The sequence below is a fragment of the Hoplias malabaricus genome, chromosome 4 (assembly GCF_029633855.1).
Source record: "Hoplias malabaricus isolate fHopMal1 chromosome 4, fHopMal1.hap1, whole genome shotgun sequence".
NCBI lineage: Eukaryota > Metazoa > Chordata > Actinopteri > Characiformes > Erythrinidae > Hoplias > Hoplias malabaricus.
The window spans coordinates 19,710,628-19,735,094 of record NC_089803.1 but is presented as its reverse complement, the minus strand read 5'-3'; the positions used below and the strand labels follow the sequence as shown (position 1 = coordinate 19,735,094).

General features: G+C 39.3%; 1 protein-coding gene across 2 annotated transcripts; it reads left to right on the top strand.

Annotated features, from left to right (window-relative positions):
* Nucleotides 1–7,277: 7,277 nt before the first annotated feature.
* On the top strand, nucleotides 7,278–23,820 carry zgc:92242 (uncharacterized protein LOC436899 homolog). 2 transcript variants are annotated; one of them, XM_066668650.1, is made up of 6 exons: nucleotides 7,278–7,302; nucleotides 9,921–10,303; nucleotides 18,252–18,399; nucleotides 18,611–18,701; nucleotides 19,304–19,592; nucleotides 23,072–23,820. In XM_066668650.1, the coding sequence occupies exons 2-6, from the start codon at nucleotides 10,126–10,128 to the stop codon at nucleotides 23,230–23,232; spliced, it is 867 nt and encodes a 288-aa protein (XP_066524747.1). In that variant the 5' UTR covers nucleotides 7,278–7,302; nucleotides 9,921–10,125; the 3' UTR covers nucleotides 23,233–23,820. The 2 variants fall into 2 exon arrangements, with proteins under 2 accessions (XP_066524747.1, XP_066524746.1); XM_066668649.1 differs by lacking the exon at nucleotides 7,278–7,302 and adding an exon at nucleotides 7,310–7,421.
* The last annotated feature ends 647 nt before the right edge of the window (nucleotides 23,821–24,467 follow it).

The window sequence follows — 24,467 nt, the reverse complement described above, 5'->3', positions numbered from 1 at the left end:
AAAAGTTGCTAGGACTGAAGTAGTCCTTTAATATTTACATATTGTCAGTTGTGACTGAGTGGTGGCAGTCAGTCCAATATCATTCATATATATATATATATATATATTTAACATAAACACACACTATGGTTTTCCCTGATATTATGGTTTTCCGGTCTGCAAACACAGACAGCTTTGCTCTGCTATGTGCTCAAAGGTGATCTACAAACACTTTTGTCTTGTGCCACAGTGTTGGTTTGTTTGGTTTTTAAATGTGTGGAATTCAGCTCACATTCATATCATGCTATCTCTAGCAACACCAAAAAACAAAAAACAGAGAAATAACAGCATTGCAGGTTTTTTCCCTGAACACTACAAATCTAGACTTTGACCAGGATTTTGAACTTTCTGATACATTTGAACACTTCAGCCTTAAACCACATGAAAAAGACCCCCATTGCCTTGGCTGCAGGTCTCTGAGCATTTCCAAATCTGATGGACAGCAAACAATCACATTTTTAACATATTTTCACTTTCAAGTCAGTGCTTGTTGCATTCCACTGAATCCCAAATATCACAGCATGATTTAATATATTCCCAAATATCACAGCATGATTTATATAAGTCTCACGTAAAGTACACAGTTCATTGAGCAGGATTAGACTTAGTCCATGTCTCAGTGTAAAACAAGACTGTATCTTAACATATGGGTTGTCATGTCTGACAAAAACGCATGCACAATATGCAGAGATAGAGTCGCCTCAAAAGTATATGGACTCAAATGTACACATTTATAATGAAACAAATGTGTTTAAAAAAATGCATGTGTTTAAACCAGTTTAAACTAAGGCTGCTGTAAACGCAGAAGAGAAACATCCGTGTTTGGGCTGATTTTCTTGCAGTAGTATCTGCGAGACTAATGGGATCCTGAAAATCATTGCCTTCCAAAGAAAAGCATGTATCTCCATTTTGTAGATGTTTAATTTACTGACATGTCATGATGTCATGATTAATGGACCAGTGGAAATGCTCTAAAATGACTGAATTAAATCTTTTTACATTGAGGTTCACTGAACGTTAAGAAGGCGTTCCTTCTCCTGTAAAGTTACTGTTTTGGAGATGTTTTTCGTAATGCAGTGTTTCAAAGATAGTGTCAAACAGGCAAATACAGACAGCCAGATTTATTACATCAAAAAGCAAGGAACCGGTCCTGTCAGACTGCAGGGTGGGGATTTAGAGCTGCAGGCAAGCAGCAAAGGTGAAAGTGGAGATGGAAGCCAGAATTAATTTCATATTCAAAGATCAGGGAGTACTGACTGAAGGCAGAGTTACATGTAAACAACTTTAAGATATTAGGGATTTTTTCTTGGGAATAACGTCTAAATTTATAATTCTGATGAACTGAAATATGTTTTTAGAGTTCTAATCCACGACATGTTTCAGCTGCTGCTCGCTAATAGTTTAGGGCCTCTGTAGATTGAACCAAGAACTAAAGGAAAAACAAGAATACAGTATAGATCAAAATTAGGGTTATTTATTTTGAGATTAGCTTTTATTTTTAGGGCAAGAATTAGTAGAATTTCAAATAAGGATCTCCAGCCTGGAATGGGTTGAAGCCAGACTTCACTCAGGTCAAGGCTCTTTGTGTAGTAGTTGAGTGTGTTTAAAGTCACATTAAGTCACATTGTGAAATCCACTCTCCAGTTCCAGTGTTTTGTATGTACACAGTGATAAGTCTTCAAAGCCTCATGTACAGCAGGAAAATTACAGGAAATGTAAAAACAATAAAGCCAGTCACTTCACCAATCCCTTCCCGTTAGTTAGGTCACATTAAACAGGTAAATATTTTAAAGACCCACGTCCTGTTTCCTGTTATTACAAAACACTCACAGGAGTGTGTCATTTGCCTTCAACCTAAAATGGGAGTAAGAATGAAGGCAATCACAATTAGCTTTTATATATTTATACATTTTACTCCAAATCATCCAGCACTATACCATACATACTTCCTATTGTTATTTAACAGCCTAACAATGCCAAGCTCAGGAGCAATTCAGGGTCTCCTGCTAAGTTCTGAGTGCTTTGCCTATGAGGAATTACCATGGCTTAATTCCTGGGATTTGAACCCACAACCTTCTGGATACTGACCTACCGAAACTTTATATATATATGTCATCCAACACAATCAGTCTAGTAATGAAAATGCAGTCATGTGACTCTCCGTGACTCTACTTGGCACCAGATAAGGAAATTACTTTCCAGTAGAAATTCTTATCATGTGTTAAGCCACACTGCACCAGCTGTACATTTATGGACATACAAAATACACCAAGTTAAAAACACCTCTGAGTCACTCACAGACTGGGTGGGTATATGTAAGACAGCATTCAAAATAAACTTTGATTTATTGCTCAGATTGCTAAACAGGAGGAGCACAGCTTACAGAAAATTAGTGGAATGATGAACAACACATTATAGCTGACAGCTGGTGTGTCTTGCTCTGCAGGTATTTTCCCTGGTAATTGCATGATGGGAAATCACATGAACAATGCTTGTCTAATGCAATTTCTGTACACCTTCATACATTTTTGTTTTTAGGTTTTGAAGTCCTCATCCTGTCATTGATTTTACTCCTAAAACTCCTCTCTGTTAATCAGAATTACACAGAAGTGAATTCCAAGACCTAATGCCTTAAAGGGTGGTGTACCCCTTTCCCCCAGTTTCATAGGGCCTTAAATTATTGTCTGTGATATGCTTTGGACATAATACTAAAGGAATAGGAACCAGAGCACCATTCTCAGTGTCTAAACAGCCCTGTTCCGAACAGCCAGTTTCAACATCTTTACCTTTAACAGGTTCACCTTCATTTAGTATACACAGATCAATGAATGTACAAGTAGTCCCCAACTCGATCAATGTGTATGCCTCTGCCGCTCACCTATGGTTCAAGCTGTTATGGACAGCCCAAAACTATGAAGTTGACAGAACTGGTTTCTTAGATGTATAACATCACAACCCCTGGCTTTCTGAATCTGCTTGTTGAAAATGTCACTAGAATACTGCACTTTTAAAGTAAATGATGCGTCCTCTGGCTTGCGAACAACACCACACTGACATGTTTAAAAAGTTGATTTTCACTGGAGGCCGACTTAGAATGGGAAGTGTCATCAGTCAGGTGTTGCGTGTATGGCATTATGAAACACACAAAACATAAACAAATCTTTAAAACCAGCCTTGTATGAAATATCACACTGCATAACTTAATACCCAGTACAGAGTCCTCATCTCTGATGGGTATCTTATAACACTCCACACGATAGCAGGCACAGTATATGTCCAAATTGAGGACACCTGCTCTTAAAAAATTTAATTCTGAATTCTGTGGTACTAATCAGGAGTTTTTGCCCCATTGCTGTAGAAACAGCTTCTCTCTGAGATTTTTCAAACATGGTTGAAATAACTGAATGGCTTTCAGGCTTTGGAAGATTAGAGAGGTCAGGTACAGATCATAAAAGATTATTAAGAGTCACAAATGACACTCAACCTGAACCCAAGGCTATTGGATTGAGATCTATCAATGTCGAGGACAAAGTTCTGATCCACAGCCCAATGCTGTGTGTCTTACAGCATCTGAACCATAGAGTATTGAAAAATGCTGTATTGCTGTTTGTTGAAGTATTATTATCACTGAACACTTAGACTGGTGAGATTTCATGTGTTTTTGCGTGTTACTGTTGTCATTGTGCAAGCACTATCTAAATTGTTGTGTAGAATGTGCTCAGGTGGGATTTTTTTCTCTAGTTCTAGTCCATTTTCACCAGCTTGAGACAGCTATCTGTCATACTTACCAAAGATAACATTCCTATCTTTAAAAAAACACACACACAATTTTCAGTCTTTTTGGTAAATGTATGCTATTATAAAGCATCAAACAAAAAACCAAATGCCATCAAACAAAGCTTTTTTCTATGTCTGAAATAAATACAAAATCATCCGTTCTGTGGAAGTTAGCATAGGTGCTAATAACATAATATTCCTAACAAGCTTATGTCATCTTAGTGCAGGGGTATCTAATCCATTCTGACACCCATACTAGCACATTTGAGCTTTTTCACACTGAGGAAAAACTGATATATGTAACTTTGTAAAAAGTAAAACAGTTATGAGCACATCAGTGTATGATGCTAGTTGATATTCTGGCACTCTGACTGGTGATAGAGCTTGGTGACATTATCCTCATCTGGAGGATAATTAGTTAAACTGTCATTAACTTCTATTGCAAGTGTTACCAAACAGGAGGAAATCACCCTTAACTACAAGGTCCGTATTCATTGGATCATTTATTAACTGGACAAGTAGACAGCAAAAATTTAGTTTTCTCAGTGTGACCTGTGAAGGTAGAAAAGCTGAGCAGTGAGGCTTGTAATGTGAACAAATTCACTTACTCCCGATAATCACAACCTTTTTAAGATAAGCTCTGTTTTCTGTTTGAACAGGACTCTGTAAGCACTTTTCCAGGAGTAGGAGTAGTTACTGATGAATTATATTAATAGCTATTTCAATACAGAACTACATCCTTCTTTCTCCTGGACTTTCCCTATGTAATCATTTGCGTTCTTCTTCCTTTAGTTTGGCACATTGCAGAAATTACTTGCAAATAAACCCTAAACAACCTGACCGCATGGTAATCCTCTTTCAGCCTCTTCTATTTAGTGTTTACTAAATGCAATTCAACAGCTAAAGAGATTTTGTTGAGTCAACTTTTCATCTCTTTTGTCAGAGAACCTCTTTGTATAAAGCGTTTCAAGTACAGTCTCTAACCCTAATAACCCCCATTTTGCTCTCTCACACACTTTTTCACTCCCCCTCTCTCTCACTCTCTTTTTTTTGTAAAATGCAATAACACAATTTGTTAATTCTCATGAACTTATATTTAACTGACAAAAGTAACATTTTTACAATGTTTTCACTGATCAATTGTAAATCTAAACGGATTTATATTTGAAGAGTGCAGTTTTTTGCTTATTCTGGTTTGACAGAGTACTTCAGCTGCTCAATAGTTTGTGGTTGCCACTGTCTGATTTTTCTCTTGATGATGTGACAGATTTGGACTGCAGGCTCACACTCTGTGTCCTGCAGAAGGTGAAGAATGCTCAGCTCATCACTGATGTGCAGCTCACTGTCTTTAGTGACCACCAGCACATCATCACCAGGCTCTTACCAGCCTGTCTCACACTGTATAACACTGTGAATATGTATAAAAACTGTGAACACTGATAGAACTAATATGGAATGAACACTGATAGATATGATATAGAATGAACAACCATATACACAGCAAACTTCTCACAGACCGTCAACCAGAGCAGGGCTCAAGCCTAAAACCCAAGAGCCTGGAGCTGAGTGATGGCAACACTACCTATTTCACCATGAAGATTCAGCACCAAGTTAAATAAATAAATTATATATATATATATATATATATATATATATATATATATATATATATATATATATATATATATATATATCAATGTTTGTTCTATATACAGTACCAGTCAAAAGTTTGGACACATCTTCTCATTAGTCATTGGTGGAATAGAGCTATCACTGTATAGAACTGTGTACCAGCCCCTACATCTACACAACCCCAGTTATGGTCTCAAACACATTAAGAGAGCAAGCAGTTCTACAGATCAACTCTTGATAAGGCCACAGCTGTTCACTGAAAACCATTCCAAATAACGACCTCATGAAACTGACTGAGAGAACGCAAAGCTCTTATCAAAGCAAAAAGTGGCTACTTTGAAGAATCTAAAGTATAAAACATATTCTGGTTTATTGAACACTGTTTTGTTTACTACATAATTCCATATGTGTTCCTTCATAGTTTTAATGTCTTCCACATTCACTTACAATGCAGAAACTTTGACTGGTTCTGTACATTCACAATATGTGGAAAATGGCCCAGAATAAAGACTCCCTGAGTGGGCATGTCCAAACATTTGACTGGTATTGAATATCAGGGCACTTTCCGTATATATCGATGTTCGATGTTCATTCCATATATATCAATGTTCATTAAATATTCCCTCCTGTTTGGCTTGCCATAATATATATATATATATATATATATATATATATATATATATATATATATAGCGATATATAGCGAGAGAGAGAATATTGGTATATACATTTTAAATAATATATATATATATATATATATATATATATATATATAATATATATGATAATATATATATATATATATATATATATATTATCATAGACATATATATTTATATTTCTTCCATGTATCATGTTGTTTACTTGTATGTCTACTGAACATTATCTATTTATGAAAAACACACTTCACAAAAACTGTTCTGGGTTTCTTCCTTTCATAAGTGAATAATGCATTTTTTTTAAACATTAGTTATGTATCTTGCTTTGTCCTGATATTAGTTAATCTGATATATTACCAGGCTAGATACTGTAGATAAAGACGAGCCCAAATAACCCTAGAAGCCCCACCCTTTCTCTCCCTCTCTGCCCCTTTTTATTGTCAACCCCCTCCTCACTCCCTGTCTGATCAATGGAAACACTGGTAATGGGGCAGCAGCCTGTGTGTTGGCTGAGCAATTCATAACTGTCTCAGTCTTCTCAAGAGGATCACTGTTGTCTTGGAGAAAGAACGTGTGGAAAAAGAAGGATTACAAAGTTAATGAAATAAATCAGAATATGAAAAGGTGTGAGGGGCCAAAACATGTGAAAGGATAAAACACTTTTCTTTTTCTTTAATAATTGCAACAATAAGATCCAGGGCCAAAGTATATTCATCCAAAGTGGTTTGGTGTTCAATGTCTCACTCAACAGAAACTCAAGGAGTCAGAATTATTCAGAGGTAATGATAGGAACCAGATGTATGAAGATGTTTCCTGCAGGGTTAGATGGCTCTAAAGGCTCTCTCATAGAACCATGTTATACAAAATGATACAAATATGTTTTGGCTGCAGACTTAGCCGTGCCTCTTTTCCTGTTAACACTATTGTGTAGAAACTGAGTCTATACATTTCTCTAAAATCAACAGTTTCATTTTTAAAAAACCCTATGTGTTTGTTTGTTTCTTCATCTCAAAGACTGAATTATAACTGAAATTTTGACAGATGGGTGGAGTTCCCCTTTGAGTAAAGTAAGATGGGGGAGAAGGCTGTGTTGAGTGTATGAGAAAGAAAGAAAAGGGGAGGGAAGAGGGAGGGAGAAACAAAGAGGAATGCTATGATGTCACTCCACCCCACTCACATACAAAGGCGTGAGCAAGTAAGCGCACACACACACACACACACACACATACATATACATACATACACACACTCACTCACTTCAGCACACTAAAACACTAACTCGGCTATACTTACTCTCCGGCTCTCTTTTAGGATGTGAGTATGTGTTTACTTTCTTCTCTTTCTCTGCTCTCAGCAAACTCTTCAGTAGAACCTTGTTCATTTTTCAGCTTCTGTTCTTTGTTTTATTCTGAGCACTTTAGGACTGCTCCGTTAACTCATACTTTGTGCTCTTTTGGAGAAAGATTTGCTCCTTTTGGCTGAGTTACAGGGAGTTTGACCTCTGGCTGCATTGGCTTTTATTCATTGCTTTTAAAAGCAGAATCTGATTTGACTCTCTCTGTGTAAATGTTTAATTATGTCCGTAATTATTGGCATTAATAATGTTTAATTATTGGCATACTACATTTTTTCCATGTTGTTGAGTCTATTTCACAGTTAAATCTTTTCTTTAATGTTAGAGGCCTCTCTCCAGTTAACTTTTTCATGCTGACATTAGGATGTCTCTTAAAAATTCATTCTTATCATTGGTTTGGTGTTTATAAATCTCACTTATAACTTGGTCCCAAAAAATGTCCACTGTAAACTTTTGCAGGAAACATTTATATAATGTAGTAACTTTAAAAGGCTTTTTTAAAGCACTTAAAGGAAAGTAAAGAAAGAAAGGTATAATAAAAAAAGGGTAGAAAGACACGTAAACAACACTCAGAGTGGTTTGATATAAAATGCTTTATTCTAGGAAAAATCACAGACTCAGAATTGTCCACTATGTTGGTGATAAGAACCAGACGTCTGCGGAGTTGAATGCTTAAAGCTCCCTAACAGACAGTTGAGTTGTTTTACAAAATGGTCCTCCAGGACCACTATAAGAGTGCATTTTGTCTCTATCAGGTCTATTGTGGACCATTCAGGAGTCTCAGAGGGCCACATTAGACCTATCATTTTCAAGAACCATTCATTGAATAGATATTTCAGGAATCAAAAGTGGTTCATTGCTTCAACGGTACATCCATTTTCTTTTTTTCCCCCAAGACTGTATCTGATTACTGTGCTGACCACAAACAATTGTAGCATTAAGTTGATGTGAATATAAGCCAAAATGGGTGGTGCTCATGGTTATGCAGGCTTTGTGACTTGAATGATCACACCGAAAAAACACACTGATGTGTACTTTTGAAAAGAGGGCAGGTCCCTGTAGGGGAGGTGTGAACTGCTTTTCTGATACATGTGATGAACTTACAAAGAGGCACTGAGAATCACAAGACAACAGTGATGGAACAGGGCTGAGAAAAAAGAAAGGAAGGAGGGTGCCTCAAACTTCACAAGCCAGACCAACAGTTCATGATAAAGGCTGGTGGATGAACTAGATAGTCATGAGGGATGGGTACACTGAGTGAGTGAAAGAAAAGGGTTCATTTGTTTAAATCAACAGCAGCTGCTGAAAAGCATGAGGAGAATACAGAAAGGCCAAACAGAAGGCTAGACTAAAACAGACTGTCTTTGTCAGCACATGCAGAGGTTTGGGATCATATGAACAGAGGCTACTCTCATGAGCCCAAAAAAAAACCCTTTCAGTTGTTACCGAACAATCATGTACTTTTTTTGCATTATGGTATATAATGCAGTAATGTCTGATACAAACACAAATGGTGGCAGTTGGGGTTGGTATTGGCTTTTGCTTTTAGATACCCTGCATTTACCTCTTTTCAAATGTTTTAAATGTCTATACATGTAACTTTCAAAATGGTCTCAAATTTTTTTGTGAGCTTTTGGACATCAGGTTCCACTCAACTAGGAACAAGTTTCTTTAAAACAGTTTCATGTGTAAATACTCACAGATACTGTTTACTACATGATTTAAAAAAGAACGCAGTGACGCAAAGCCTGTCCAACAGGAGGAGGGACATTCTTGCACTCTTAAGAAAACAGCTGTGTCAAAAAGTACTTTAAAAGCAATCCTGTTGAAGAGCTGCTTTTGTATTTCCATGAACCACTCACTGGTGGTAACTTTAATCACTTGAAATAATCTTTTAGGCACCATTGTATTTAAGGGTGTGGAGAACATTTATTTTGAACAGTGATAACAGTAATAACATTTGGTAAGCTCATCTTAAAGTGAGGAATGTCCAGTAAGAGTCCCTTCTTCCAGGCTTGACTTGTTTGGCTAAAAGAGATATTAGCTTTTTTGAAATGCCTGCTGCTAAAGGATGTGTTAAAACTGGTTAAGTGTTTGCTAACTCTGTGCTAGCCGTGTGGTGGTTTCTAATTAGCACAATTTCTAAAAAGGTGGTTCATTTGAACAAAGGAGGAAATAACGTTTACAGATTTTATGAATGGTGAAAACACTTAGCACGTGGCTAAGTTCATGTAGAAGTTATTAGCCTAAATTTAGCATGGCTAATAGAGCCTTGCCTGGCTGTGAGTCTTTACTGGCAAAGTTAGCAAAATGTAGCAAGTACAATCAAACTGTTTCTTTAAGAATAAAAGCTGGGTGGTTTTAGACAGAGACATGGAAGCGTGCCAGACAAAGTCAGGCTGTACCAAATGGCAACAGATGTTGTAATGTATCCATGCTCTCTGCCTTTGTCCCCACAGAGCTCCAGCGAGTGAAAGGAATGATCAGAGAAGAAACAACACAAACAGCGCCAGCTACAGGACGAGAGCCGTACATTTCCCTCTAAAAGGAGAGAGAATAGGGGAAGCACTTTTGAGGGGGAGTGTACTGTTTACTTGCATTCACTCACTCACACACACACACACATAAACCGTTCAGACCAAGCCAGCCAACACTCGCTCCATCATGCTGCAGCAGATCCTGGCAGACATGTACATCGACCCAGACATCCTGGAGGCCTTGAATGAGGAGCAGAAGAAGACCCTCTTTCTAAAGATGAGAGAGGAGCAAGTGCGGAGGTGGAAGGAAAGAGAGGAGAAGGAGGGAAAAGAGGGGAGGAAAGAAAAGCCCAAGCCAAAGAAAGGTAAGAATTTCCTTCTAACATAACAAACAGCAGGATGTCTGCTATATACATTAGAACCACACCATGTCCAAGGCTGCATACAGTAGTAAGGCCTACCACACCGAGCAGGCTATACTTTTAGAATAATTAACTTTAAATTTAGAACATTTTTACTATTTTGATTTTTTAAAATAGTTGCACATACTTGCAAATTGCTTTAAGCACCAAGAAAAACAAACAAACAAACAAAAACACAGCAACTGAAAGGCTCTTAAAAGGAACATACCTTTTTTGGGCACATTTAGCTTTAAGAGGCAGTACAAGCAAGTATAAGACCTGACTTCTGTTTTTTTTTATTATTATTATTATTATGTTTTGTGGAAGTGGTAGTAGGCTTCTGTTCTTGTTTTGTGGTAGTGGAGGTTTTGCCATTGAAAAACTCACCTTCCTGTAGTATGGTGAATTTTTGCTTTTGTCATTTAGCCTTTGTTAAAATCCCAGGTTCACAGTGGGACGGTCTAACAAAATGCCCCGGTATTTTTGTGCTCAGAACATTCTCTGTTTATGTGCAAGTTATTCCTAGAACAGTAGAGCATGATTAAGCCAGTTCTCATTCAGTCCAAACAAAACATATGGTGCCAGATCATCCCCTACATAAAAGAGGAAGCAGAGCTTGTAATGTCCTGCATTATCTAATAGAAAACCAAACACATTTTTAAAGGATAAGCTCACGCTCATCTTGGATTGAGAATGTTTTTTTTAAAACAAAACCCTGAGGGAAATTAATTTGAGGCGTGAGGGAGGGACACACAAGCCATTTACAAAGACCTTCTCCAGTTGCAGGCACTCTAAAAATGTTAAACACTGAAGGCTTATAAAATAAATTCTACCATTCTTCACATAGCAGTTTTAGCATGCAATGTGTCTGAATGATTGAACATCTCTCAGATTGGGCCACAGTGAAGTTCAATACTAAGACTACATCTCTGCAATTTCACACAGTAACCTAATGCCATTTGAATTCCACTCATGATTTACATAACTCTCACATGCATTCCTATAAGCTCATGATTGACAAAGCAGATAGTTTTGATACCGAAACTGGATTGTTCAAAATTTACAAACAGTAAAAAGCAGTTTGGGGTTGTGGGTTCAGTCCCCACCTTGGTTGAATATTCTGGTTTGTTCTCCCATTTTCTGTGTGGTCTCCCCATATGGATGACCTCCTGGGTCAGTGATAGAACTAGGATGATTTAAACATTAAAACCAATTTGGGCAGCCCACCTGAAAACACATTCTTTCCATAATTAGACAACACACTTTGGGCCAATTTGAGCCCCATGAATAGAGATTTACTGGGCTGCCCATATTTATTCCATATTTGCAACAATCTGGGTCCCACTAGTAGGATTTACAGGGGCAGCAGGACTTGAGACAAGAATACATGGCTTGTGTCACCAGTCCTTATTAAATGAAGTAACACAATCAATGAAGCTTGTATGTGATCTAGCTCATAGATTCACGAGAGAAACAAGCAGAGAAACATAGTTGAGTCTAACGCGCTAACAGGTTTCCATTAGATGTTATGATGAAAATGCTAATATGGCTAACATAGCATAACAGTGTTTTTTTTCCTCATTATGCTACGCAAAGAGGTAGTGTGCTTCTGTGCTTCTGAGTTTTGAGACTATTGCCAGTTCTGGGAGAGTTCTGGGAGAGGAGCTGTGTATAAGTATCTTATTAGTGTTCCCATTCGTTTACATTAGTGCAGAAGTCTGAAACCAGACAACAGTATGGCACCCACGCCAGAACAAAACAAACATGACTGCAACCCATGAGTAGGAGGATGTTTGATTGGGGATGCTGTAAAATATACAGTAACCCCTTCCCCTAACCTGGTGAACTGTAGGCACAGGCCAAAAACCATTTAGGAGCCTTAATGTTTCAGAGTGTACATTCTGTAGGGAAGTGGCAGGTGAGTAGATGAATAACACATATCAATATATGCATAGCATTGCAGATAAGAGGTAATTCACACTCAGCATGTGTGGAATCTGAGACATGGTAGCTGCAGAACATTTTGGGAACTTTTTCCCAGGAAGAGAAAAGAGCATGGGGTTAGATTTGTACAACGGATGGAATCTGGCCAGTCCACATTCATCCTGTTCTGCTGCATTGTATTCAAAAAAACACTGTGGGGAAAGTCAGTGCTATTGGCAAGAACATTTCACAGAACAGACACATCACATATACACACCTGCAGGTATGGACACTGCTTGACCTCATCAGAATGTGCCCTGCCACATGGGCCTGACGTCATGGAGCCTTTGTATTACGGCTGTACTGCTAGACACAAAGCTATCTTTATACTGTGACCACGTGGCCAGCGTCTTGATGGTTTTCTTTTGGGCATGTTTTTAGGCTTGGCCTGACCCTCTAAACGTCTTTGACTCCATAGAATTATCAGCTTACGTCAGTTGAGGCATAATTGAAGCCCTTGCTAAATTTGCCCTTTCTCTATTTCAGCTTATTGTGTCTGTCATCTTACTCCCTGTCATTCTCTCATTTATCTTATTTCCTGCTCACTTTCTGTATTGTTTAGCATATTAAGTCTCTCACACTCTCACCATTTATTTATTTATTTGTTTTGTTTATTTATACATTACTCAGTGAAGGTAGTGTAAATCTCTCTCTCTCTCTCTCTCTCTGTGTTCATGTGCAAGTTCAGTAAGTCAGTGCGTTGGTGTTGTATAGATTCTCTGAGTGGATGCTGACTCAGTGATGGTGTGTTGTAGAACTGTCCAGGCTGAACAGCAGTGGTTTCTGTTGGCTGATGAGGCTTGTGTACACAGCAGAATGAAACTGGAGTTTGCACCTGTCTTGCTCCACAACAGCTGAAACGTCTGAAAAGGGCAGTTTCTCTTAACCCCATAAATACTAATCCCACCTCACACAAACACAGACTACATAATTAACTCACAGAACACATGTGTCTGGAACACGGAGTGTCCAGTTGGGAAATGCACTTAATGTAAGTTTTTACCAGTCTTATCTCACACAGGCCTTTTATCCAAATATGTTGCAGATTTGCTTCCTATGAATCCTGTATTCATAATGCTTTTTGTACATGCCTTTATAAGGAGCTTTATATTTTATAATGCATTACAGAAGACTGTTTAGTTTTAATACACAAATGAGACAATAAAATAAGCTTCAATTATTTCAATAAGTTTATTTCAAGATTTCACAATGCATTATAATATTTTGTTTTAAAAGCTAAGCACCAGCTCTATGAAAGTGTCAAACAAATAAATACAGTGGAAGTTGAGTTCCTAACTTGTGTTTATTGATAGTCAGAAAACATGTTATTTCTTACTAATTCAAGGAATAAAGTTTAAAAGACCGTTGCCTGTTTTAGTTGGTGTTAGTTAACGTTAGCTTGACTTGCTAAACTCGGTGGCTCAGATTATACTCGGCTACGTAGCTGCATTACGGAGGTTTATAGTGTCGGAGGAATTCGAGTTCGACTTCGATCACATTTACAAGAATAACGGTACCTCTACATTTGAGTTTAGCTTATTGCTAGGCTATTGTCATGAATAATGTTGGTTATTTAGCTAGATACTGTCATAACAGTCAGTCATAACGGTGTTTTACCGCGGCGTTGTTCAGCTGTTGTCCACCAGTGACGTCACGGTTGCGTTCAAGAATTTCTGTAGCGAGCTCGGGTTTTTCCGTCAATTTAATAAAATTGTCAGCTTTAAAGCAAGTTAAGCTGCTATTTTCATTTTAATTCATACTTATTTATGTCAGTAACTAAAATAATGTGAAATATTCATGGAGGTTCATTAAGTGGTGCTTAGCCTTTAAAGAGAACAAACATTTTAACACATGATATTTGACATTGGCATCACTGGCATCACTGTGAGTCGAATAATGTGATCTCCTGAAGATAGGGCAAACTTTGTGGCACTTGTGAAACACCCAATTAAAATGTAACAGAAGTAAAATGTTCTATTAACACAGTGACAGTGCTTTATTTATAGTAGTTTTTAATTTTTTTTTGTCCATTTATTCAAATATTTTCATCCAGTGTAATTGTGGTGGCGTATTCACATGGCATTAAAATAAATAATCCAAGTTATTGTTAAATATTTCATAAATGTCATTATCTGGGTCATAATGAGTGTGACCAAATGAATGCCTCCCCCACAACCCTCAGGGAAGGTATTATTTTGTTTTACTGGCTTAACATGAAGTGGAATAATAGGTGCTTAAATGTACATAGGTGCGTCAAGAGTGCACATTCATCACGCATACATGCACACACACTTGAACCTCTGTGACCCAGTCCACAATAAACAGACATCATTGCTCATACACGAGTGTACACACCCACAATATCGAGACAGGTCATGATTTCTTGTTTGCTCAGACACTGTTATGTGTTTACTTATGCTAAATAGTGGTGGCGGGCCCGTGCACAACAATGTGACTGATTTAGTGTAACACCACCAAGCAGATAACAAGCAAATACAAACAGATCACAAGCACAAATACTGAAACATTGATACTGATGGGAAACTAGGATACAGTACAATGCAATGTGTACACAAACTCTTTAGTTCACTGGAGCTGTACTGGATTTGCAGGAAGCGGCCATGCAAATATATGTCGAGGTCTGCACGTAGAGGTGGGTGATTATAGCAAAAGTAAAAGAATTACTGACTCCAAACTCAAACAGAAACACTTTGCTATGCCTATTAAAGTCCTTGGGCAAGACTCCTAAAGCTGCATTAGCTTATATGTGTAGTGTTATTTAAGACTGTAAGCAGCTCTGGAAAAGAGTGTCTGTCAAATGTTATAAATAAGTATCTGCTCCTCTGGGTAAGCTGTAGGAGACATTACGTTTTCCCTCGGTACAAGGTTGAATTCCTAATGTGAGTTAGCAGAAATTGCTTATTAAATGACTCTTTGCAAAATGTGCGTAAACATGTTTGGGCATGTAGTGTATTTAACACAGATAAGATAATAAAGAGGGACTGTGCTGTACTGTAAGAATGGAGTGTCCTATATTCTTAGCAGTTGCTTAAACCTAAAACCTCTAAGAAATGTAACACTGGCTTTTGTTTGGCTGTGGTTACGTGTCGTGCTCTCATCTGTTGCTTTTTGTTGTTTCGTGGATTTGTTTTCGTGCCAGCACTTTTGAATGTGGTTTCTGTTTTCCTCGCTGATTTGCCTCTCTGCTCGAAGATTTGCATTGAATTTTAGTTATTTTTTTTGCTCTGTTTTACATTTCGGGCTCATGAGAAACCTTTTGTTCTTAGGTTTGTGTTCTCTGAAGTTCAGAATTGTGGTGGGGGTATTTTTGGGTTGTTATGGTTTCTATCTGAGAGGAGATATGTACCTTTTCTCTTTAGGAATGTGAAAGTCAGATGACAGTCTGCTGATGCCTGAGGTTCTAAGAGGCCTGTTGAATTCACGGAAGGCCTGGATCTCCAGCTGATCAGACCTTCACTACTATGGAGGTGGTTTGATCAGTCACTGTCAGGGTTGATGATGATAATAATAAGTACCTCAGTTAAACACTACAGGAAGATTATAGGAAAAAATAAAAAAGGGTTGAATCATTTATTTTCAAAACAAAAATAACTTTCAGGTTTTTTTAGGTATCATTAACAAGGACATCACATAGTCCAGTGGCAAAAAGATAATGCTAATTAAAGGTGTGTGTGTGTGTGTGTGTGTGTGTGTGTGTGTGTGTGTGTGTGTGTGTGTGTGTGTGTGTGTGTGTGTGTGTGTGTGTGTGTGTGTGTGTGTGTGTGTGTGTGTGTGTGTGTGTGTGTGTGTGTGTGTGTGTGTGTGTGGGGAGCTGTTGACTGAAAGGCACTAATGCTTTGACACCCTTTGAAACCCCTGATCTCTTCTTTCAGCTCTGAATCTGTGCTGTTATTGGATCTTCTGTGGCTGTCAGGTTATCTGTCTGTCCGTGCGTCTGCCGCTGTGCTTGGCTGAACCTGTTTCTTACACAAGTCTCCTGCTGGCCCTGTTGCTGTTGTCACACTCCTTGGTGCGGTGAATTTTTCCTGACGTGAATTCTGAACATCCCTCCAGCTTCCTCGTGCTTCACCTGTCTCACCCATCACTTGTCTCATGTTTTTAATGAAGCTCCTCTGAGTCTGCACTCCTCCCATCACTCTGTTTATCCTCCAGTGAGATGGATGGAATGTGCTTTCTAGTTTTTATTGCAGGGCCTAAAGCTACCGCACTGTCCCCGGTGTACCAGTGAAACATTCTTCAGAGTTCTCTTATATAAGACAAGACAATTTAACGAGGATTGCTCTCGTAACCTGCGATCAGCTGCTGAGGTTACGTTCTGTGGCATTCGATACGGTTACATCACACTGGAATGATGATGAGGCGGATGGTGTGAGAAACAGTGAAGAGGGACGTGTGGATTACCGACTTTGTTGATAGATAGAGAGAGAGAAACACAGTAAGAGAGCCATGGGTCTACTGAGAAGAGGGGAGGGAATGATGGGAAAAGAGACATGTAGATATACTAGGACAGAGAGGGGGAGGTAAAGAGAAGAAAATGAAAAAGTTTTAGCTTGGGGATGGATACTCTGAGAGAGAGTTATTCTGAATATGTTTTCTTGATTTCTGCTACATTTGGGATATATAGTGAAACTGTATCATATGAAGGGCGGCATGGTGGCGCAGCAGGTAGTGTCGCAGTCACACAGCTCCAGGGGCCTGGAGGTTGTGGGTTCGATTCCTGCTCCGGGTGACTGTCTGTGAGGAGTGTGGTGTGTTCTCCCTGTGTCCAAGTGGGTTTCCTCCGGGTGCTCCGGTTTCCTCCCACAGTCCAAAAACACACGTTGGTAGGTGGATTGCTGACTCAAAAGTGTCCGTGTGTGTGAGTGAATGTGTGAGTGTGTGTTGCCCTGTGAAGGACTGGCGCCCCCTCCAGGGTGTATTCCCGCCTTGTGCCCATTGATTCCAGGTAGGTTCTCGACCCACCACGACCCTGACCTGGATAAGCGCTTACAGATAATGAATGAATTAATGAATGTAACATGATAATGATGAATGTTAGGGTGCCTAATTTCCAGACACCTAACCAATCAACATGTAGTTAATGCTGATAACTATTTAAATGTTTATTTACAAGAAAGTCATACATATACAGCTCCTTTACTTTAATAAACAAAGTTCCTCTTTTGTAGAATATATTCTGTACAGCTCCATTATCTAAATCTTTAGTGTTGTGGCGCCCTCTGCTGGTCTTGCACAAAAATACTCTGATGCAGGGTCCAAATCCTACATCTGATCATGTTTACATATGCTGGAGATCCTCTGTTGTTTTCTGTATCAGTTTATTTTTCCATAATGTTTTTTTTCTCGCCTCAATCCATTTTTATTTTTATTTTTTTACCATGGCTTAGATCTATTGGACTTCCTGCTATATATGGCATGTCACTCAAATGCAGTCCTGACTGAACACAACCTATAACTTAATTTTGAGTAGACGGGACTAAACTGTTGTTAGCTGAATAAGCAGAGGAGTTAACAGCATCCCAAAAAAGGCTATTCAAAACGGGCTGATGTCCTGTGATGGACTAGTGCCCTCTCCACGGTGTCTTCCTTCCTAGCACCCAGTGAATCCAGATAGCTTCTGGTTCCACCATAAACTTGAACAGGATGAAGAAATTAAAGAAAATGAATGAATAAAAAGGACTGTGGTTGAAGCTTAGTTTCCATTTATGGACTGTTTGGACTGGGAAGAGAACTGATTCTCTTTATAAATAAAGGTGCTTTAAATGTTATGTGACTTATGAAAATCTTCTCAGATAACTGTCTATATTTACATTGCAAACTACATAATTAAAGAATGAAATAAAACACTCCAGAAATCTATGATATGATTGAATAATTTAAGTTTTTTTTCCCTGTTTGTTGTCCTCAGGACCCTGTAAGAGTGTGAGCTGGCTCCTGGGACGAGACGGAGAGGTGCATGTGTGTATTATTGGAGAAATGGAGGAGAACACGTCACCCAAATTCATCTTGTCTGAACTCAGGGAGCAAAAGAAGACTGACCCCAGCAAAGCCAACAGGTAGTGTACTCCTTAAATATACAGCTCTTACACGCATGCTATTGGCCCAGCTGGAATTTCACTTACAAGCTGTTTTTGAGGACAGCTGAATAGGACCTATCCCCACAAAGCTGATATTCTCCAGCTATTAAATGTTCAGTTTCCACCTTGAATGGTGCAGTAGTGTCTTAATAAGTAATGCTCTTTTCTGGTACTTTTTTTTTTTAAACAGACCTCAAGCTACAATGCCTCTCCAAAGCAACATGGCCAACAGACCTGTCCAGCCGGCCAACACAAAGCCAGGAATAGAGCTACTGCTCAAAGTGAGTATGACTGAGTAATTGTGCTTGTGTAAATACAAAAATGCATGCATTCATATGCGTGAACGCAGACGAAACAAATTCCCTTTTGTGTTTCCTATTGTCAAGTCCAGTCCTGACACAGAAGTCCATATGGACTTGTAGCACTTGTAACACTAGGTAGAATTCAGTAACTTTACTCCTGGGCTCCCTCTACAGTTGAAGTGTATAAATTACTTTTACAGCACTGTCCTGAAATTAAGAGGCAGGAGGGGGGAGGGGAGGATGGTTTCCTACACTCCTCCAAAAGTTACACAGTGCAGTTTCTGTAATGCTGAGCCTGAAATAACAGCAACAAAGGCTCTATTCTTCTTGGTACAAGCCAGTGATGTGCCACAATGATTTTGAAGATGTTATTCAAGGTAAAATTATACATAGATGTATTACAACACTGCAACCTGCCATATATCCATTGATGATTCATTGAGAATGTGTGTTTAAATCCACTTTCTTTTAACTGAGTAGCTGAGTTTAAGCCATTGGTCAGTTTTTCTTCTCTACAGCAGCCTGGTTGTGCCGAGTCGGTCAGAGTTGATCTCCTGAACGCAGTTGTGTTATACTTCCAGAAAACCCAAGACATAAACTCAGGCTCAGGGTCAGACTCCACGAAGCAGGACAGTGACTCGGACTCTCTGGACGAAATGAAGGACCAAAAGAGAGATGATTCCAATTCCTCAGACTCCTCCAGCTCCACTAACAATCACAACAGTGATGTGACGTCCAAACCCCACAGGACAGACAGAGACACGTCTGTAACAGAGAGACTGAACCAGCTCAATCTGCAGAAAAACGCCAAGGAGCAGCTGTCAGTCAAAACTGAGCCCAGCCCACAGGACACGCCCACACAAGAGAAAGGTAAATCAACAGTGTGAAAGGTGTGGTGTGCTCTATGGGAAGGATGTGTAGTGTGTAATGAGTGCCATCTAGTGGACGTGTAGCAGCACTGACGCTGGCTTTTTCCTCTGTGTTCAGTAATGGAGGAGGGCCTAGCTTTTATTCTTTTTTTTTTTTTGTTCTCTGTTGTACATAATATATTATTAATTAATCATTACATGGTATTTAGTGAACAGTGTTCATTCTTACTCTCTAATTCCTGGTCCTTGTGGACGCCAGGACCTCTATTCACGCTCAATTAATTCATCCTCATGAAGAAACTGATTCTGTACTAATTAGAAGGGTGTGTTGGTGCAGAGGAAATGGAACGCTTTCCTAGGTTTAAAAGTGTGAAACACTACCCTACCCCAATCCTACACGCTGTTTCTATACCAGAACTGTGATGAAAACAAAATCATTATTTTTTTTACCTCTTTATCCTGTGCATTTTTTTTATTTATTTATTGCTTATTTTATATATTTTTTAATATTTTTGGTGATGTTTGTGACAGAAAATCAGTGTCAAAATGTCCAAAACATCAGCGAACCTACACTTTAGTTCTGGGAAATAATTTTGCGGTAATTTCTGGGAAATTGTGGTAAATAAGAGGGCATTTAGAAGCCCTCGAATGTTCAGTTCCCATCACCCCCACTGTGAACAATTCTGACTCTGTACAGTGTAACAGAATGTGGGTCAGTTGTACCAACAAGGGGTGGGTTACGTACAGAGTGATTCCATTAATAGAGCTCAGACACTTAGTCCCAAGTTGGATGGGCATGTCTGTGGAGGACATTTTTAGCTCCATTTGTAATGCTGTCAGTTTGAATTCAACCAAGGAGTCTGGGTGTTTCTTGGCCCAAGGAAACAAACACACAGTTTTAAGAGAACTGTTTATTTGCCTGTTAAATAATTTAACAGGCCATGGAAACCTGTACGTATCAATTATATATGATGGATATGAAAGTTTTGAAATATTGGCTGGTGTGTGTTTATAGATCTCAGTTCTCAATTTTTTTTCCCTAAACACAAGAGTAGAATCCAACAATGCCGGGGCACCTCAGTCGGATCTGCAGGTAGTGTCAGTGCCACACAGCTCCAGGGTTCCTTTGTTAATTCCTCATCTCAGGCTTGGCTCTGTGTCTGATTCTGTAGTTTTTTTCCTTAGTCCAAAATCTCATGCAGATGGGTGAGTGAATTACAGAAGACAAATATGGAATGGAAAACTAACAACATCCATAGTCCACTTGGTTTCAATTTTCAGAAAGAAAAAAAAAATTATTAGTGGATTGCCTGTAATATTTTCATTCAATACTGATAACAGCATGGATTGGTAATATTGGCTGATTTTCTCAGATAATTATTATTGGCACAGTTATTGTCTGATATTGAAAGTGCTGTGGGTTTGTAATATCTGCTATTACTATGAGCCAACTGATATACTGTCACCGGTGTATATACAGCTCATAGTGTGATGAAACAGACCAGAAGTTGAACTCGGTGGTGAAACAGGCTCAGGAATCTAAAGCCCTTGAACTGGATGGACACTGGCCAGGTCCCATTCAGTATTAGCTTCTCTCTCTTACACTCATTTCTTTCTCCGTCTCTCTCTCTTTCTTGATAGAAAGCACATTCTACCAAGTACAGTTCATTTTCCTCTTCTTCGTTTGTGCAAATTATACAGTGAAAGAGTGGGAGAGACGAAGAGGGAGAGGTGGAGAAAGAGGGCAGACTTGCTCCCATTTCTAAACCCTGGTCTCCATGGCGACAGCCCAACACAGTCAGAGGGTCACGGCTGCAGGGAATGGACAGAGAGACATTAAGAGGAAGTACAGATCAAAGGGCAGAAACGGAGAGAGAGAGACAGGCTGACACAGACATAGAAGTGGAGGGAAAAAGAGGGGGAGAGAGAGAGGGAGAAGAGAAGAGAATGTGATATGGAGATGAGAGTGAGACGGAGGCTGACAGACAGAAGAGGAGGGGGTGGGAAAGGGGAAGAGAGGTAAGTGTAGACGTTGAAGCCACTGTAGGGTGCGCAGTGTCACTTGGGAGAAAACAGACCATCCATGGGTCGTGTGTGTGTGTGTGTGTGTGCCTGTGTGTGTGTGTGTGTGAGAGAGAGAAAGAGTGTGTTAGCTCTAGGCTTTAAGCCCTCAGGGAGAAGCTAAAAATATGGTCTATCTCACTCTTCTGGCTGCTCCTCTGAGGCTCATCTGTCTCTACAGCACTGTCCATCCACTCCCCTCTCTCTCTCTCTCTCTCCACTTCTCTCCTTGTAACTCTCTCATGCAGTTTCCGAATCATGCATCTCACCTTGTTTAACACATTCAGATTGATATACGTTTTTTCCTCTTTTCTTTGCTTATCCCCCTGTATTTCATTCTTTATTCTCTCTCTCTCTCTCTCTCTCTTTCTCTGTATGTCTGTCTATCTCTCTCTATCTCTCTCTCTCTCTACAGTGTGGTTATCCTTTGCTTTCCCTCCTGTGACCTCCAAATCTGTCCTGTGTGGATAGAAGTAGAGTGTGTGTGTGTGAAAGAGAGGGAGAGAGAGAGAGAAGAGACAGCTGTGTATATTGAATTCCCAGCTGGTCCATGTCAGGGTCCACAGAGCTTTGTACAGGCTGGAGAGATTTACAGCCAATAAAACAGCTTATCATTACACGACTGATGATTGAATGTTTGTTTGAGCTCCAGGTTAACCTCATGTCCTGTCCAAATGTCTAATGACCAGGGGTGTGATGATGGTCTCAGGTCAAGGTTTGATTTGATTCACGATACTGAGTTTATAATATCATATTCAGTGTCTTCAACAAATTATGAAGGCTGAAAAAAAGTCTTGTTGTTGCACAACTTACTAATGGCTCAAAGCATGGGAAACAGTACATACTGATGTGGGTCAGATAGACTGTGACCTCTAGTGTTCAGATATTGTAATAGATATGTTCAGGCTCCAATTATTAATGCATTCAATCCAAAAGTCTATCACTTTATATTTAGTGAATTCCAATACTGAATAATGTATCCACAATGAGGTGTTCTGGACCAGCTGCACATGAGCCTACCATGAGTTTACCATGACCAGTGCAAAGTTTGGACAAGAGGGGTATAAAGTGTGACCTGCATTGGGCAGTGGAGCATTGCAACATTGTTGTCCAGAGTGATGGGGCACAGCTTTGGGATTGGTTGGCGTATTGATCCAGAACTCATCCAACAACAGTTCCTGATCTCACAGACATTCCTGTGGATGATAGCCATCAAAGCCTCACAGCAATGTTTTTGAAACTTGATGAAATGTCATACTGTTACCCCCTCACTAGTTACAGTCTGTCAACCCATTTTCTCTCTCTCTCTCTTCCCATAGAAATGAATTACGGAATGTTAAGAGATTCAAATTCTAACTGTCATCTATGATGTCACAATAGACTCACTGCTCACCCCGCTTTCTCTGTCTCTGTGTGTAGGTGTGGCCAATGAAAAGTCGATCAACTCTAATTATGGAAGCCGTGTGGCTCAGCTGAGGCGGAACTTTAACGCTCCGAACACCAAAACCACTTCACCATGTGCCAAACCGCCCATCCCCACCAAACCCGCTCATCTGCTGACCTCTGCTTCAGCCAGATAAACACACTCTCACACAGAGCAAATCGCCTCATCTGCCGGCCTGTGTCGCCATCAGATAAACACACACACACACACACACACACAAACACACAAATCATCTGAGCATTGAACTCTTGTTAACGTTCCTGAAAATAAACCTTGATGAACAGGGGCGGAGAAATGGACTCGCACTCACATCTTCCAGCCACATACTAACCCACAGCTGATATACAGCAGCCCAGGGAACCTACAGAATCATACTGAGACCAAAAGAGAGTGTGTTAGTGCATACAAAGCCAAAAGTGTCTCGATGTCTGCACTGCAGCACCACATCTCCAAAGGGTCAGCCATAAACACACACACACACATGCACGCACACACACAAACACAGCCATGGCTTTCATGCCTCGGCATGCCTTCCTGAATCTGGTTTTCACAATCTATGGCGTCCACTGTCCAGTGGGCTGAGATTTGTGCTAATGCTTTCATATCTCTGTGTCTTTGTTTTTATAACAAAATGAGTTCTCTGGAAGGGAAGAAAAAACAATGTTTTCTACTCTTTTTGTATTTTCAAACGTGCTTTTTGTAAATAATATTGTACTGTATTAAAAGTTGCAATAAGATGTTGTTGGAATTAATTGTCCCATGTTTCGTGTTCTGCATCTCTCTACATGGTGTAGTAGGTAAATGACAGAGTAATCCACAAAAGCTAGGTTTATAGCGTAGAACAAGGCTGCCCAAAGTGTGGCCCAAGAGGACGTTTTATTTGACCTTCTTTAATGATGCTCAAAGTCACATCCCCAATCCACTGACGGAACCTGTATGGTTTTTATACCTCATACACTGCTGTGGAATGTCAAGGACTTTCATGTCAAAATAATATTAAATAGAAGATACTCAGATGTTTGTGTCAGAAAAACCAAAAGCATTATAGAAATATATATTCTCTATATCAAAAAAAAAAAACACTACAGTTTTGGAAGTTCACATAATTTTCTTTGAGTCTCCTCTACATTAGAATTACAATGTTGTTTCTCAGCTCTGAAATATCTTCTAAAAAAAGCTACAGACAGACAACAAGGACGTTGATTTAATGTTTTGGCTGTTTGGTGTATATTGTGTCATGGCCCTGGCCTACAATATGGGACATTGGCCCCTTGTGATTTAAAGTTTGGGAACCTATGATTTAGAGAAAGAATATAAGAAACTTGAGATAATCTATAAGGGAATAATCTGTGTTATGATTATAAATGCCAA